General features: G+C 38.0%; 1 protein-coding gene and 1 long non-coding RNA gene across 4 annotated transcripts in view; both read right to left on the bottom strand.

Moving 5' to 3' along the window:
* Nucleotides 1-19,099, bottom strand: part of LOC126814529 (protein mono-ADP-ribosyltransferase PARP14) — a 123,955-nt gene that overhangs the window by 16,721 nt on the left and 88,135 nt on the right. For all 3 annotated transcript variants that reach the window (XM_050539727.2, XM_050539726.2, XM_056099580.1), the window contains 4 exons: nucleotides 18,822-19,004; nucleotides 18,458-18,664; nucleotides 16,763-17,025; nucleotides 14,314-14,512 (listed from right to left, as the gene is read on the bottom strand). In XM_050539727.2, coding sequence (XP_050395684.2) covers nucleotides 14,314-14,512; nucleotides 16,763-17,025; nucleotides 18,458-18,664; nucleotides 18,822-19,004 — 852 coding nt within the window. The remainder of the gene's footprint in view (nucleotides 1-14,313; nucleotides 14,513-16,762; nucleotides 17,026-18,457; nucleotides 18,665-18,821; nucleotides 19,005-19,099) is intronic.
* LOC126814566 (uncharacterized) overlaps nucleotides 1-19,099 on the bottom strand; it is a 114,037-nt gene that overhangs the window by 16,721 nt on the left and 78,217 nt on the right. The gene's annotated exons all lie outside the window — the stretch shown is intronic.

Here is a 19,099-nt window from a genome sequence, read left to right on the forward strand (position 1 = left end):
ACCTAAAGAAGCATCTGAAAACACTAGTAGTGTCCAGGTATGAGGATCACCAAGATTTGGATATTTTACAACATAAGTTATTTCCTTTAATTTCAAAATACACTTATTTGCTCTTTTAAGGTCATCAATAGTACCATTACGTAACTTAGTACTCAACTCAATGCCAAGTCTGGACGCGAACCCTGAACGACCCAATTAATTTTACCCACTGGAGTACAAAGTAAAGTCAATTCTTCTTCGTTCAGATTCTTGTCTTTACCAGCATCTTTTGAAGTAGAAGTAGGCAATTTAACAGTGTTTAATTCGTCCATGTATGCTGTTTGATCTAACATTATACAGTTAGTTGTTTTTACCTGTTCCAAATTAAATCCTATATAACTAAACGCATTCTCTTCTAGTTTGCTGGCTAAAAACTGGTTTCGGAGAGGATTCATAATTAAATCATCAAATTCAATATTTCCTGCATGCAAGAAATCGTCCACATGGCATGCAATCAAACCAGATAGCTTGTTATGCTTTTTATAATAAAATAAAGCTGGATCTAAAGAAATGAAATGAAATGGAGTTTAACATCCTACTGTTCTGCTCCTATGCTGGGCTAATGAAGATGGGCATATGCCATACAGTGTGCTATGAGAGAAATTTTGCCCGGGCAGCGGCACCATCGCCTACTCTTGTATCGAATTCCAACTGCCAAGGGATCTTTTACGTGCATTCTAATGTATACACGGAACCTCGGTTTTTCATCTCATCCGAAGGACTAGACAGCTGTCCTTGTCAGGCCCTCTGTCCTGCATCACTGACAAGGGGGAACCACGCCGGAAAATCTGGATGAACTTTCTCGGCCAATGCAGGGATCGAACACCCGACCTCCAGGCTAGCGAGCCAGCGTCTTACCCACTTAGCCACGTGATCCCCTGGATCTAAAGAAGATTGTTTACAACCTAGCTTTAATAATTCTTCACATACACTTTGGTAAAATTGCCTTGCAGCATCATTTAAGCCATATAAACAATGCTTTAGCTTCCATAATTTTCCACAAGATAAACCCGCTTCACAAGGTGGAGATAAAAAAACATCTCTATCTAATGTCTTACCTTGCAAAAGGCTAATTTAATGTCGGTTGTTCTAATCTTCCACTTTAAGCTAGCTGAAAGAGCTAAGAATTTCTCGTAGTGTCCTTTTACCAATAGTAGGCGAGTCACTTTGAATATATTGCTTCTCTTTGAACCCTCGAGCTACGAGACATGCTTTAACCGTATCACCCTTTTTATTGACGACCCATCTAGTTGAAATTCTGTCTTGTCCAATGTCATTAACAATTTCATAGGTTTTAAAATGTTCCAACTTTTGCAATTCATCTAATTCCGCTTGCACTCAATCATAATTTCCATGTTCACTTGTACAAATACAGCTAGTATTTGATCTTCTTGTCTTTTTCAGAAAATATTTTCTAAATCAACACTTTTTTTAATATCATTAACAGATTAAACATTGTACCAATGTTTATAAGTACCAGTGGCTTTTCCAGCTTTACTTAAAATTGTGACTGTTTCCCAATTGTCTTGCTCAGATTCGCGAATTTGTATTTTATCATATTTCTTCAATTTGATTTCCTGATCAGCATTGCAAGATATATTTGGATCAGCAGATACTGCATGTTCTGTTACGTTATCAGTTGGTTTTACAACTGGCAATCCAATAGTTTCATTTAACAGAATATTTGTGGTTACATCAAGGTGAGTATTGCTTATTTCAGATGAACCAGTGTCCGATTGACAATCTTTGATCAGACGATTGGTAGAAACCCTTACATACACACCACCATGACGCACAAAAACAACCCTGCCGTCCTGAAATATAACTTTATCAGGACCAAGCCATTTGTTGTGTCCTTCTCTTTTATAGAATACGATATCTCCCATCGAAAAACAGTCCTCAGTAGCACGAATTTGATGCCTTAATGCTCGGCGAAGTCTTTCATCAGATTCACAACGTATAAATGCCTGCCTCGCTGAATGTAAAGCGTTTAAATGTTTTAAAAGAACATCACTCGAAGTACCTTCGATATATGGTATTTTGCCAGTCACAATATTCAGCAAATTAGGGTTTTGACCAAGAATGATTTGAAAGCTGCTGTAATAATACCACATTTGTAGCGAAATTTTCGCCATATTCGCCCAAGCCAATAATAATGTTTCCTTGTCAACTGTTGGATTTTCATCACATAAAATTTTTAGCATTCTATATTGATGATTGAGTTCGCAAACTCCATTAGACCATGGGCTTTCAGCAGGGGTTATCAAAATCTGAACTCCTAAGATGCTTGCTATTTCACGCATGAGATCATTACAAAATTCCCCACCGTTATCAAACAAAACATTATCCATAACACCCCAAACAGAAACCCAATGTTTCATCACTTGGTCAATAATAACTTTAGGCTGTTTAGTTTGAATAAACACTGATACGCTCAGTCTAGAAATCATGTCAATCATATGTAGTATATAATGGCCATTTCACAGGACCATTAAATCCATAGCCATACATTCGTTAACACGTCTGGCTAAAGGCATACTCACAACTGGACAAGCAGATGTCTTAGCAAACACTTTACATGTTGTACACTCATTATATATTTGATCTAAATTATTTAAATAACCTTTGTCCCAAACACCTGCATCAGTCAATAAGGCCACTAATCTATGTTTCGAAGGATGTGCAAATTGTTTATGTAATTTTAATAAAGCCTTATGACATTTATCCTGAGACAAAGTATTCAATTGGATGCTAAAAACCTCATCCAATCGAGTATCACTAGCTATAGGGCCACTGTAATGTCCACTAGATGTGAAGTCTAATGCACATTTCTTTCCAAAAATCTCTGCTTGATCATATTCCAGATCCAATTTGACATTGGCACTCTTTAATGTCTTTAAGCTTAATAACAAAGGAATACTAGAGTCCACAATGTCAATTTCAAGCATACAATGATGCTCCCCAATAACACATGGAACATGAACACGCTTCAGGGATTGAAGAAATTCTCCACCTCCAAATTTAAAACATTTGGTACCTGGAAATTCTTTAATTTCACAAATTTTATTATGTTGAAATGTGCTTAGAATCTGTAGTGTTCACATTTTCCCAATTGTCAGGACAGTCCTTTAACAAATGACGAAAAGAACCACAACCATGACAACACATAGTACGTCCAGAAAATGACTTTGGGTTACTAAATTTATCCATACTAGCACCTCCACCTCTATAGCCACCATACTGAAAACCGTGATAACCAGCACCACGATTAAATTTATAATAACCTGATGCCGCAAGAACACTTTCTGAAGGTAAGGATTCCAATTTAAAGTTACTATGTATTGGAGCAGAAGAGGTACCCGAGCCGTAAACATTTTTAGAGAAACTTTGGCTTGATCGTACAAGGTAACTTTATTTTCATAGTTCATTCCTGTAAGGACTATCATACGGCCATCGTCAGATATATTTGCACATTTTAAAAGTTTGAATGCCAGAATTTCCTGTAATAAAGACATTCCTTTTTTCACTATTTTGGCATACTTTGAATCAAAATCTGAGATAAATTCACTGATTGACTGATCATCCTTTCGTTTATAGTCCTCAAAAGCTGCATACTTTTCAAGACTGTCTACAAGATCATCCTTTCCTAAATTTTTTAACAAGAAATGTTAACAAACCATCGAAACCTTGATCTGTCTTCAACTCGTCGCTACTCAGTTCATCGAACATTCTCTCATGTACACTATGTTTTTCATGTTCTGGAAGAGACAATGCCACAGCAATTCCTTGCTTGGCCTTCTCTAAATTAGTTATTTCCCTTCATGCAATTAACTTTTGCTTGTAACGTTCATAATTTTAATCGTCAGAAAACACCGGAGGATTCAACTTGTTTTTTTTTGTTTTTGGTTCAACCACTGTCGTTTGTTTACAATTTGTCCAACTTCTGGTAAATTGTCACTCAATGGCTTTACGCTAACCTCAAGTTTTTATACTTCCGTTTTTTTTGCCAACCGTATTTATTCACTGAATTTCCTTCTGACTTCATGTAGCACCATGGGCCTTTCTGTCTGACGTGGAGAGCAGGTGATTGCAGGCCGGTCACCACATCTTACATACGACCCATGCATCTTTTCTTACTACATATTTCTGTAGTCTTGTGATCGTCTAGAATTTGTCTCTAGCTGTCTTTACTTCTGCTTCACGTTGTGTGTTTGCTTCTTACAGTTTTCTTAAGACGTTGGTCTTACCAGAAACAACAATGCAACAGTTCGTTTTTACATTTTATATATCAGCTGGATACATTGGATACAAGCATAATAGAATAAAATACTAGCTAAAACTATTTCTCCACCCTAGCCAGCCTCGCGGCTGTCTAGGAACTCAGATGGAACCTCTCTGGAATCCAATGGAAGTCTGTTTGAAAGTTTCAAATAGATATCTTATATAGCACTCACGTATATCACGCATAACAGAGCGTGTTCATGGCCCTGAACTTGTGTAATTAACAAAACGATTGGTTAAATTAAACCCAATGACGCAATAGTACTTTCCCTTGCACATGTGCTCTCTGTGGTATTTTATAGACACATGTTTCGGCTAAATAACTCTTCTTTATATAACAATATGTCATTTATACCCTAAGTTGATTTAAGTACACACTATAAATAATATATATGTGAATATGTGTGAAACTATTAATTTGCCAAATATATTAATTAATGAAATATAAAGTCATGGACGACTATATCGTCGTCTCTGCGAAGTGAACTGTTGAGGTAATGGCAGAGCATACGCAATTACTTTTGGTGAACACTAGGCGGGGTGGTATAGAGCCCAGCAACCTACGTGTTTGTATTTTTACCGGAGGGCGCTCACCTATTTCCGTTTGGCACTGTTCGATTCCTTCGCAGCTTTTGTGATGCAGTTCTACGTCATGTACGACAGCTTTCGTACTCTTAGGGTAGATGTTATTATTATCCATGTTTGGGGTTTGGTTAATTGTCAATGTTTGGTTATTTATTTTCAACCATGTTTGGATATTTATTAGGTTGGTGCTTATTATCACCCATGTTTGGATTTTTATTGCTAGCATCCATGTAGACCGGGAGCCCAGGAGGTTAGCCTAGCTGAAAAGTGTACCAATTTTCACATATATGGTATCAAAGCATTCATATCTGGTATCATCAGAATGTAAGTCTGCCGAGTATCTGGTGGCGGGTGTGGCTGTGAGGGCTGAGATTCTGGGCATGAATTCTTGAGCTAGATTAGCTCAAAAGTGTACCACATGAAAATGGTACAGCAGTGTACCTTACATCTTCAAGTATTACAAAAACATTTTGACAGACATTTTAAGTGGTGGGGTACCCCAGACAGAGTTATGTAATTGCCAGTCCACAGCTAGGCTAGATTAGCTGAAATCTGTACCACTTAAAACTGCTTTTGAGTTGTTCAGCACCACAGGAATCATGAATGATCACTGCCAGGCAGTTTGTGCGGTGGGTTACCCTGACAGACATGACGAAAATACCACGCCCCCCCTCCAATTAGGCTAGATAAGCTGAAGTCCGTACCACCTAAAAGTGCTTGGAAGTTGTTCAGCACCACCACAGGGATCATGAATTACCACTGCCAGACAGATATTGCAGTGGGGTACCCCCGAAAGAAACCCCCAAAATGCCCTGTCCCGCAACTAGGCTAGATTAGCTGAAATATGTACCACTTATAACTGCTTTGGTGTTGTTCAGCACCACCACAGGAATCATGAATGATCACTGCCAAACTGATTGTACGGTGGTTTATCCCTTACTGACACGCCCAAAATGACACGCCTCGCAATTAGGCTAAAGTAGCTTAAGTGTGTACCACTTAAAACTGCTTGGAAATTGTTCAGCACCCCAGGGATCACACTGTCCAACGTTAGAGAATTTGTTTTTTTTTTGGGTTCTCCCATAAGACACGACAGCCAAGCGCCCCAACTAGGCTAGTCTAGCTGAAGCCTGTACTACCTAAAACTGCTTGGAAGTTGTTCAGCACCACCACAGGAACCAAGAATGACCACTACAAGACAGTTTGTTCGGTGGGGTACCAATGACAAAAAGCCCAAAATGTCACGCCCCGCAACAGGGGCATCATAAGCTAAAGGATGATGCCACCCTGGGGAAATTTTAATATTCAAGATGGCCGTCATGAGACATTTTCTGGTTATTTACTTTAATTTAGTGGGGTAAAATTCGGGAGAGATTCTCTCGAACCTTGGTATGAAGGTAGTTTCTATAAGAATTTGACCCATTGAATCCGACAAGCTTGTGTGTTCCTCCTAAAAGTGACTGCTAATTCCACTTGGAAGCCAAATTCACAATGGGGGCTCATTTTTGAAGGAAACTCATAATGTTCCCTAAAACGGCATGTAATATATTGAAATATAGGTTTTCGTTGTCAATTACTTCAAATATAAACATAAAAAACATGTTTCGACCAAAAGGTATTCAAATCTGATGATATTCTTTCCCTTGTATTCTTATAAGGACACAAATTATACACGGTCAACCAGAATCAACTATTGGGCCATTGTGAGTCGAAAGCAAATGTTTATAAAAGCTAACTGGCAATCAGTATAACAGTCTGATTCTCATGCTTTCATCAGTATCATGCAACGGGGGTGAACCTTGTCTTGACAGTTATTAGGTCACTCATACGTGCCGGTAAAGCTGAGGTTGGCAAACATTTTCCATCCCTTCTTCCCCTCTGTTTTTTGGTAGAGAGGGTGACCGCGACTGGTGTCATAGTGGATCATAATGTATGCTTGACAATTCGCTGTATGAATTCAGCGAATCAGAAAGCCTATAGTTTAAAACATTACTAACATCGTTATGTCTCGCCAAAATTGGCCGCCATTTTGAATGACCTCAATCTGGAATACCCTTTGGTCGGAACATGTTTTTATGTTTATATCTGAAGTAACTGACACGGAAAATCTATATTTTAATATACTGCACACCTTTGTTAGGGGACTATATGGGTTTCCCTCCAAAATTAGCCACCATTTTGAATTTTGCCCCCTAGAGGAATCAGCCATCACTTTTAGGAGGAATAGCAAAATTCATTGGATTCAGCGGGTCAAATTACGATAGAAACCAGCTTCATACCGAGGTCCATGAGAATCTGTCCCAACTTTTACCCCACTAAATTAAAGCGATAATTTCATATTTTCTAAGAAGGTCTTTTGCTCAATAGGTTATCAACTCACTATTATATGACCATGGGCATTATTTCCCACCCTTAAAAATCATTGACACAGGCAATAATAACACAATTACTTTCCTTGTTTTCCTATTGTCTCCATGCATTAGCTACCTTCAAATGTTGGAATTTGAAGTTGAAAATGATATTTTTGCCAATTTCTCAGCTGGCAATAGTGACTTATAGGATTAAAGGATTATTCTTTAACAAGGTAGGACGGTTTATGGATACCATCTATTTTAAGGCTTTATTTTAATAAATTTTAAAAATATAACTTAAAAATATGAAATTGCAGCTTTAAAGTAAATAACCAGAAAATGTCTCATGTCGGCCATCTTGAATATTTAAATTTTCCGAAGGGTGCCAGGGTGGCATTACCCAGATTCTGAATCTACACATATTAAAGACATATAATCCACTCAAAACCTACATTTCAATATATTGCACATCTTTTTAGTGAACTTTATGAGTTTCCCTCTAAAATGAGCCTCCATTTTGAATTTGGCCCTCTAGCAAAATTAGCCATCACTTTCAGGAGGAATACCCTAGCTCATTGGATTCAGTGGGTCGAATTCTTCTAGAAACATATTCAAACCGAGGTCCGAGAGCAGCTGTCACATATTTTACCCCACTAAATAACCAGAAACCGCCTCATGTCGGCCATCTTGAATATATAAAATTTCCCCAATATAATCCACCAATAAACATTAGGTGGACTATATTTCCATGTCAAGGCTTAAAATGGGGTTTGGCAACCTGACTTTATGGTTTGTATGTTAGTGGTCACTGAGTTGAACCACTATACGATTACTTAATCTTTAATAGATATTACATACTCATGAAAATATGTAATAACCAGAATTCTCAATAAGTCTGACCCAGCTGATAAAGCCAAATTTTTGGGAGGGGGCGCTTGGCTGTCGTGTCTTATGGGAGAACCCCACCAAACAAATTCTCTAGCGTTGGACAGTGTGATCCCTGGGGCGCTGAACAATTTCCAAGCACTTTTAAGTGGTACACACTCTAGCCTAATTGCGAGGCATGTGATTTTGGGCGTGTCTGTTAGGGGTAAACCACCGTACAATTGATTTGGCAGTGATCATTCATGATTCCTGTGGTGGTGCTGAACAACACCAAAGCAGTTATAATTGGTACATATTTCAGCTAATCTAGCCTAGTTGCGGGACGGGGCATTTTGGGCGTTTCTTTCTGGGGTACCCAACCGCAATATCTGTCTGGCAGTGGTAATTAATGATCCCTGTGGTGGTGCTAATCTAGCCTAATTGGAGGGGGGGGGCGTGGTATTTTCGTCATGTCTGTCAGGGTAACCCACCGCACAAATTGTCTGGCAGTGATCATTCTTGGTTCCTGTGGTGGTGCTGAACAACTTCCAAGCAGTTTTAAGTGGTACAGATTTCAGCTAATCTAGCCTAGCTGTGGTCTGGCAATTACATAACTCACCACTAGAAATGTCTGTCAGAGTGTTTTTGTAATACTTGAAGATGTAAGGTACACTGCTGTACCATTTTCATGTGGTACACTTTTGAGCTAATCTAGCTCAAGAATTCATACCCAGAATCGCATCCCTCACAGCCACACCCACCACCAGATACCCGGCAGACTTACATTCTGATGATACCAGATATGCATGCATTAATACCATATAGGTGAACATTAGTACACTTTTCAGCTAGGTTGACCCCCTGCGACTCCTGCTCTAAATGTTTGGAGTTGGATATTTTTTATGTTGGTATTTATTTTTATCCGTGCTTGGATATTTTATTTAATCCATGCTTGGATATTTTATCTAATCCATGCTTGGATATTTATTATGTTGGTTATCCATGTTTGGATATTTCATCCATGCTTGGATATGTCTTTTCATCCATGTTTGGAAATTTTAATCATCCATGTGGGAATTTTATTATGTTGGTTATCTTATCACCCATGGTTGGATACTTATTTCACTATCTGGTCCAAGTGAGCCATGCTTGGTTTATTTTCTCATCCATGTTTTGGAATTTCAGCCCCATACATGCATGAATCTCTAGCCCCATCCAGGTTTGGATCCAGGTTTAGGATTTAATCTCTTCCAGGTTTGGATCTAATTCAATCCATTTTCGGATATCTATTTTTATCCCTGTTCGGATAACTGTATATCACCCCCCTTTTTTTTCAGAGATTGCGTCATGCCGAAGCGAAAGTTACCGGTCCAAGATACTCAAAGCTCCAGTGAAGAGGAGGTATCACAGAATTGACCTCGACTGCTACTACCTCAGCAAGTACTTCGGCCAATGCAGCAACCACCCCTGGATTGGATGTGTTCTCAGTGAATGATGCCAATTTGTTTGGAACTCAGCCCGCCAGGGACACAGGTAGACATCCCGTAAGTCACATTTCTCGACACTACCACAGAATTGACCTCGACTGCTACTACCTCATCAAGTACTTCGGCCAATGCAGCAACCACCGCTGGATTGGATGTGTTCTCAGTGAATGCTGCCAATTTGTTTGGAACTCAGCCCGCCAGGGACACAGGTAGACATCCCGTAAGTCACATTTCTCGACACGTTCCCAACAAACTTAAAGCCATGATTTGGTCTAATACTTATGTTGATTTCTGTCAATTGCTGCCAGATTCCTTACCAGATCGTTTATCGCCAGACATACAGGACACAGAGGATGAGCCGGTTTTGAAGATATCGTCAACGCCAAGATCAAAAACTCTGACTTTTTCGCATAGGCAGCGGACTTTTTCCGTATTTATGGATATTTACATTCAGAGGGTGCCAGACTCTACTTCTGTATTATTAACGTATTTGTCCTTGATGACTGAGCTGGCACAGACCTATGGCACGAAATCTTTTAATTTTTATGATTCCCAATTTAGGCGTCTTCGCCAGTCATTTCCCTATGCTTGGGATAAAATCAACGGTGATCTTTGGCTTAGGGCAAGTACCCTGCATGGACCATAAGTTCCTACAACACGTCAGGCCACTTCAGGATTCCGAGAGGGAATTTGTTGATCTTTTAATAGGCCTTTGGGTTGTCGTTATCGGAACTGTATCTATCCCCACAAATGCATGAAATGTGGAGCTGCCCATCCCCAGATGCAGTGTTATGCAGGGAATCGCAACTCTCACCCTGTACCAAAATTTTTTTCTCATAGTTCATTTGCTGCAACACCCAGTTTGGGTCAAAACACCTTACCACCTCATTCCTCTTCGCAACTGTGACATCAGCTCAAATTCATAATGTAGGTAAGCCCTCTTCACACCTTCCTGCTCAAACAGTTAGCTCCCATCCTCAACCTTTTAGGCATGCATCAAAAACCCTCCAGTCCAGGCTAACCAGTATTCATTTCGCAAAAATAGTTTACCCGCCAGCAAAGGTCCCAACCCCAGTAATTCCTAGTAGGCTACAAAAGGTATTGGAAGACTATGATATCACAGAACAACAATTTTTGTGCACAGGCTTTTCACAAGGTTTTCACATCCCTTTCAAGGGTCCTCGTATATCTCACTTAGCCAGGAATCATTCCTCTTGTTTTCAAAACCTTGATGTTCTTTTTACAAAGGTGAATGAGGAATTATCAGCAGGGAGAGTTATGGGTCCCACCACCATTAAAAAATTTGAAATGCTCATCCTTGGGTGTTATCCCTAAGCTTGAGGCGGGGTCTTATCGTTTGATTCACGATTTATCATGTCCTGTAGGTAATTCAAATTATTCCGATATTGATCCGTTCTTTACACAGGTTTCGTATGATTCTATTGATAATGTAGTTTCTTTGGTTAAGCAAATGGGTAGAGGGGCATTAATGGCAAAGGCCGACATCCAAAATGCTTATCGCCTCCTTCCAATCCATCCAGATGATTATAACTTGCTGGGATTCACTATTTCCCATGAAGGAACATTACATTACTTTGTCGGCATGTACTTACCGATGTGGCTGTCAAACCTTTGAGCGGTTTAGCTCCGCCTTACAATGGTTTATGGAAAATAAATTTTTCGCGAGTGTTAGTCACATGATTGATAGACGATTTCTTTTTTATTTGACCCACCAATTCCATTCAGTGTGCGACATCGTTACAGTCCTTTCTTGACCTTGCCAATTACTTGTCTGTGCCCATTAAACACTCTAAAACTGTTCGTCCCACTACAAACATCACAATTTATGGTATAGAGGTGGACTCGGTCTCCATGGTGTACCGTTTACCAGATGATAAGGTCTCCAGAATTCGTTTGGCCCTAGATAATACCTTGATAAAGAAAAAACTGTCGTTAAAAGAGTTACAATCATTGTTGGGTTTACTTAGTTTTGCGACCCTAGTCGTGGTACCAGGGAGAACCTTTCTATGTCGGTTATTTGACCTGACAATGGGTGTCCAGAAATCTTATCACATGATTAGAATAACTAATGCTGCACGTCTTGATTTGAAAGTCTGGAGTCAGTTTATGCAGGGGTTTAATGGTCGATGGATGTTTTTGAATGACATTTGGGTTGGCTCTGATACTGGCATGCAACTTTTAAATATAAGTGTCCTTGAACTTTTTCCCATTGTGTTAGCTTTGGAGCACTGGGGTCATTTGTTGACTATTCACAAAGTCTTATTGCTTACTGATAATGAGGCCATTGTATATGTTATCAACAAGTCCACGTTCAAATGTCCTTGGTTCGTCGATTAATAACTGCTTCCATTAAGTATAATGTGTTAATTAGGGCGAAGCACGTAGCTGGCAAATCTAACAAGGTTGCTGATTGTCTTTCTCGTTTCAAATTTCAGCAAGCACGAGAATGGGCTCCATGGTTGGATTCAACCCCTCAGATGGTGAACCCAATGTATTTGAGAACATAACTCCATCAGCTCTGCAGCTGCTAAATGCGTCTTTGGCAAATTCATCAAAGGAATTCTATTTAAGGGCCTGGACAAAGTTTATTTCCTTCTGTATTAGCAATAATTCGTCCCCAACTTTTCCTCTCCCAAATGTGTTCATTGTTAATTTTCTTGCTCATCTGTTTGAGTCAGGATACTTTTGCAGGCTTCTTCGGGATTGGAGAATTGGTTTTAAAATCAAAATTATGTGCTGGTAATGTCATCCAAACTCCTAACGTAAAATTTTCCTTTACTAATTATAAGGTTTTATCTTATATAGAGATAACCATGCTTAATTTTAAACATAAGTCATCATCATCACCTGTTAAATTAATTTTGCACTGTCAGTGCAATATTGTAAACTCCAAATTTTGTCCGGTATGTTTATTGTTTGATTATTTAAAGAGTTGTCCCCATCCATCAGGTCAATTATTTCAATTTATCGACGAATCCCCTGTCCCATATGCCTTTGTTAATGCTAGTTTAAGTAGACTGGTGTCCTTCTTGGGTTCAGATAGTTCAAAAATTAAGCTACATTTGTTTCGAATTGGTGCTGCCACCACCGCTTTCATAAAAGGTTACTATCAGGATGCTATTAGAATCTTGGGTAGATGGAAGAGCAATGCAGTTAGAGCATATATAAAATTCCCCAACTTAGTTATGTAGGATATTGGTATCGATATGTGAATGGCTGGAAAAAATGACATTGATAAATCTCTGGTATCAGATCATAATTTTAGTACATCCCCAGCAAGGGTGGGGATGTAATTCTTCCTATCATATTACATGTACTTGTAGTAAACTCAATAATTCTTTTGTAGTGCTATATCTGATGTGCTCATTTTTGAAAAATGTTAGGGTAGGTTACCATTTCTTTGGATGGTTATGTTAATTAATAAGTATGTGCCTATTCTTCCAACAAATATTTAATTTAAATATGTACCCTTTCTGTTGATTGTTATGTATGTAATTGTACCCATTCTTTGAATAATGCATAATGTAGACTAGCGCGCTTCTCTATCGATCGCTCTCGGGTGATATCACGTAAATATTTGCTCTTTCCTTGACAAATGCATAGCCCTGGCAAGCCTTTCCTTTGATTATTCCTTTGTTAATATTGTGCATGGTGCCGTTTATGTGCAGTGAGGCACAAAGTTGGCAAGATTATTTTAATATTATGCATGACAAGTATTAGGTGCCTATCCTTAAAGTTGCAATAGCAAATTTTCAAGTTATATTTTCAAAATGTATTAAAATAAAGCCTTAAAATAGATGGTATCCATAAACAGTCCTACCTTGTTAAAGAATAATCCTATTAATCCTATAATTCGCTATTGCCAGCTGAGAAATTGGCAAAAATATCATTTTTAACTTCAAATTCTAACGTTGGAAAATGGCTGCCCCATGGTGTCAATAGCAAAACAGGGGAGTTAATTGTGTTGTTATTTCCTGTGTCATAGATCTTTAAGGGTGGGAAATAATGCCCATGATCGTATAATAGTGATTTGATAACCTATTGAGCAAAAGACATAGAAATAATTATGTTTTGACTTTCTTAGAAAATTTGAAATTCTCGCTTTAATGTAGGCAAACCTTTTTCGTTTAGGCTATGGAAATGAAATCTAATAATATTATGTGTACATTCTTTGAACTAGGCACAGGCCAGCATTCCTTTACTTAAGTGTTTATTTAGCAAATTAATTCCAATGTCCATCCTTGGGCATGATGCATATGTAAAATAGTTGTGATGTACGGTAATTATTGATGTGCCCAGTCTGTGAAATATGTAGACTACGGGTTCCTTTCGAATGTGTTATTGTATTGCTATCATGTAATTAATAGGGTAGTTAAGTGTTGTTGGTGACTTGGTTAGACAAACAGTAGGCTTTTACTGTTTATTTAATCTCTATTTGGGCTGTCCTTCGAAAAACATAAAGATTTAATTATGAGTTGAATTATAATAACGCTGTCATATAAAAATGAACAATCATGCCAGACTTATTTTACATTTCATATAGAACTCAGTCCCAAAATTATGAATTCGAAAAGTTTTTGAAAATTACACACAGAAATCTGTCCTGCATTGATTTGCCCAATACATTTTGGGACATTCCACATGGGTGGCTACATGTTTACAGTTAATGAATCTGTCAAACTTACCTGCCAATTTAACACCATTCTGCATTCTTTGATGTTCTTCTTCATTTTTTTCTCTGAAAGCATTATCAATCATGCTCATGATAATTTCATGTACTTCTAATATATCATCAGAGAGACCATGAACTTTAACATTCCTAAGATGTTGGTTTATTTCAACCTCCACCGGAAAATTGTTTGTTAATCTCTCTACATCTCTTTGCTGTGGAAGAAAATAAATATACGAATATGCCGTTGTATTAATTGGTGGATACAGATAATAAATTCAGTTGGTAATCAAGTTCAAAATTCTACTGAGTTCCAAAGCCTCACTCAATCAAATTACTTGTCTGCACTTAGCATTAGTAGAACTCTCTCTTTGTTGAACTTAGTCAAGGTATTGATGTATGGAAATTATAGCCTACACCAGTTTCATCAATCTCATCTAATTAGAATCAAAGGTATCTTGTTCCAAATTGTCAACCAATCAAATTACTTATCTCATCAACAAGCTCAGTCACGGCATCCACCTTATGAACATCTACACCAAATTTGAACATTCACCCTCAGTTAGACGCAGTGGCTCGACTAATCAAATTGTGTATCTCTACTTGGCCTACGCAGACAACTTGTATATTTGTAGAGTTGTAGTGTCGGACAGGTACAGGCGGGTAGACAGACGGACGAACCCATTTGAGAGGTGGGGAACAACAAATCATCCAGTAATTACTTCTGGGCTAGTTTTACAAATTAGGAGGTACCATAGGAAACATAATCAAATGAACAATTAGACTACTTAAATGTACTATAAAATACCCACTGCCAGCCAGGTTTGGGTAGAATTCAGCTATATTACATACGAAAAGTACCTCACGAATGTAAGTAAAGATAGCCATGCAAAGCAGCTTTGTTTGAAGGGAAACTTGGATGTTGAAAGCAATTTGAGGACTCTGAAACCGAAAGTCATAGAACGCTAAATATCAATAGGGTTCGTCATCTCATGATTAAAATGCTTCAAACAAGCTATATACCTTTGCTGTGTCTAGCGATGATAATGATACAAATTCCGAAACTGAAACAGAGATCTAATGATCTAGCTGATAATGACTAACATATTCATTAGATGCACTAAGCATTATGACACTGAGAATTCTGTTGGATATCATGTAAAATAGTATGCCAAATCTTTGATTCAGTACAACATGTTTAATGGATCCAGGGGCCTAATACAGAGCTGACAGGAACCATCAAAAGTTTAATCTAGCCAACAGGGGTATCTGGTGGGATTTATGCAGAGGAAAATTTATCTGTTATGGATTTTTTTGTACTTTGTGACTTGTAAATCTGATTAAAATACAGATCTATATTTCGTTGGGTTTTTTTTAAAACTTTTGTTGGCCTACACTACATGAAGATCTGCCATTGTAGTGGAAGGTCGTGTCGGAGGTCGTACGAGCGTCTTTTGACCTCATGGCGTCAGACATCGATTAATCAATCAGCGTTGACGTTTCTAGTGTTTTACCCACAGTTCCATGCACCGCACGCCAAGAACTCGCTGTAACAGAACGTTTCATTGGCTAATCCCTCACTTCAAGCAGAACACAGGTTATATAACAACTCTTCCAGATCCTAGTGTAGTGAAGACAAGTAAAACATAAAAAAGGAAACGAAATAGGATCTGTGTTTTAATCAGATTGGTGAGTTGTAAAAGTCCATTTTGACTTACTTTTAGTCTAATTGTTCATTTTAACTTTGTTTCATGTAGCCACTGTAAGGTCACTGGCATTTGTGACATTAAGAGATAATTGGCAAAAATCGTTTTACGGCAGGTCTATATTTTTAACTTGCAAAGTGTATATAGTACACGTTTAAATGGTCATTTCATGTTCCTTTTAAAGCTTAAATGGATCAGTTCCTATCGTGTCCAATATTATTGAAGCAGGTGTTAAACCACTGGCTACTACCGTGTCAAAGAAGTCAATGTGACCATTGAATAAGATTGTTTGAAATTATATATTTTCGAGGGTGTCACTATCTTCTCCCTACGCAACCAAATCTAAATAAGTACCACCAAGCAAACATTAAAGCAGTTCTGGAGAAGATGTTAATTATGTGGACAGACGACTGTGGACCATGGGATACTAAAAAGCATACTAAATGTCACAGTGTGGAGGGCCACTCGAGAAATGTTTATCCTAGTCCCACTAAAATATAGGAAAGACTGTGAAACATCCCTGAGGACTCTGAAATATCCTACAAACAAAAATTAAATGAAATGGGGTTTAACATCCTACTTTTCTGCAACGAGAGATCTGATAAAGACGGGTGATACAAATGGTCAGTTGATTGTTGTCGCATGCCCAATTGATAAAGGCTACTACAGGTCAATTTACCAAGGAAAACTGGATGTGGACTTTTAAAAAGAGTTTAACTTCATTCAGGAATTATTATCGGGAAAACCAAGCCACCATACCTTATCAGAACTAAGATCCTTCAACGGATAATTCCTCTGACATGCTGCCGAAGAATAAAGTTCATCCAATTCAGTCGAGACAATCCTGCCTGTTTCCCCTGTGTTATGCTCGTCAAAAAAATAAATATGGAAAGTTATAGGTGTCTTGTCTGTTCTTTTATCTGTATATGGAAGATAATTACATGCTGGTGGTGGTTTCTGCATGCTATTTGGAGGTGAACTGGAGTTAGAACTGAAAGCACTTCCTATACTCGACAAAATATCTGGAAAAGTAATTGAACTCACCTGGTAGAAAATCATTAAGAAAAAAAATGAGTAATCATGAAAATCTGAACTGGTATGTAGAACACCTCAGCAATAAATGAACAGCTCAATTGTCTATATTATTGACAAAATTTGAGTTTAATTTGTTATATCAAACTTGTTTTGTTGGCCAAATCATGACATGACCGTAAATTGAATCTATTGGAACAGAGCCTCGTTATACTCTTTTTGTTTTTTCATACTAAGAAAGGATGTGAGGGTTGCACTCGAAACAGTATTTTCAGACATTATTTCACAGGTTTAAAGCACCAAGCGTTTTTTTAATAGACCTGTGGGCGATTCATAGCATAAGACCAATACAGAGTAATTATATGGTTTGTAGCTATGGAAATTATATAAGCTAACCCCTGAACTCGATTGTCCCATAATTATCACAATAATTGCCTTCTAACTGAGCAATAAAATTATTGGGCATGGGCAGATACGATACATGAATAATCTTCATAATGTTAGATAATTTGGGATTTTGATTATACTGTTCACTAAATATGTATATGTCTCACAGAAAAACCTATCTAACAATATTAGCTCTCTCACCCAGTTGTACGTCACACTATGACGTACGTCACACATTCCTTTTTTGTCAAACAAAACATTGAACGACCAGTACATACATAGGCGTAAGATACGGTGAACCATCCATGTTTTGGGCAATGTATTTCCGTTTTTTGGGCACAGACATTAGAGAATGAGACCATATATCAGATAAAATTAAATACTTAAGACCTCACGCAGATAACATTTGTGTAAAACTTGATTTAGCTTATGATTGATTCATTATGAAAATTTAGGTGACAAAACTTTTTGGGGGGCAAATAGCCCCCCCCCCCCCCCCCCAACTGAGATTGGCCTCCTACGCCTATGAGTAAACCAAATAACATTTGTGTAAAACTTGATTTAGCTTATGATTGATTCATTATGAAAATTTGGGTGACAAAAATTGGGGGGGGGGGGGGGTCAAATAGCCTCCCCCCCCCCCACCTCAACTGAGGATATTTTGCGGAGACAGCGGCAGTACGACCTACTCTTATTTCGAATTAGAACTGTCAAGGGTTTTTTTACGTGCACAGCAATGTATACACGAGATCTCCGTCAATTGTCCCTCCTTCCTGCACCACTAACACAGGGAAACATGCCAGAACTTTTTAGGCCAACACCACCGGGTCCGGGACCAAGCTAGAGACCAGGTTTAGTGGGCCAGTTTCTTACTTATTACAACAATATAAAACTACTGCCATGACGAATACAGACGAGCATGATTACATAAACCGTGTCCAAGAGGATATGGATTAATGCAAAAAATCTTTAAGTATCCTCGTCCTTAAAATACCATTCAAGTAACTTATATAGGCTAAATCATAAGATTCTTACTTGTGAATGAGAATCGACTAATTTCTCCACCACTATTTGCCTGCTTGTTTTCATTAAGAAATGTCTTGAAAGTCTTGTTGAAGGAACCCAACATACTTTGTTGGTAGACGACCACCTCAACAACGTTAACATGTGATAATTCTTTACTGGTTTCACTAACAGCATTAAATACTGCTTTGGCTACATCTTCTATTCCAGCTCCAATTCCTATTGTAATGTTTTAGATATACTTAAAAAGGTTTTTCCCTGTATGTAAATGTACACATAAATTATACATATTTTTATTTAGAAGCATCCCCCAAGAAAATGAATTCATTTATTATTATAATTTTTGGCAACTTTTAATGATGATTGTAATTATTACCTGCTCCCAAAGCAGGAAAGGCTATTGATGCACAATTCCTTTTTTCTGCTTCTTTCAAACATTTAATTATGCCATTCTTCAAATCGCTTCCCCATCGACTGACATCTATGTGTATAATATGTTTACATTTCATTCCCGGGGGTACAGAGGTAGTAGCTATACCACTTATTTCCATTGTGGGAACTGTAAGAGATAACAAAAGCAATATATATGTTTGCATATACTAAAAACTTATTGAAAGTATCGCAGCTAAAAAATACAGTTAAAACAAAACACGC

Source organism: Patella vulgata, chromosome 3 (genome assembly GCF_932274485.2).
Source record: "Patella vulgata chromosome 3, xgPatVulg1.2, whole genome shotgun sequence".
Classification (NCBI taxonomy): Eukaryota; Metazoa; Mollusca; class Gastropoda; family Patellidae; genus Patella; species Patella vulgata.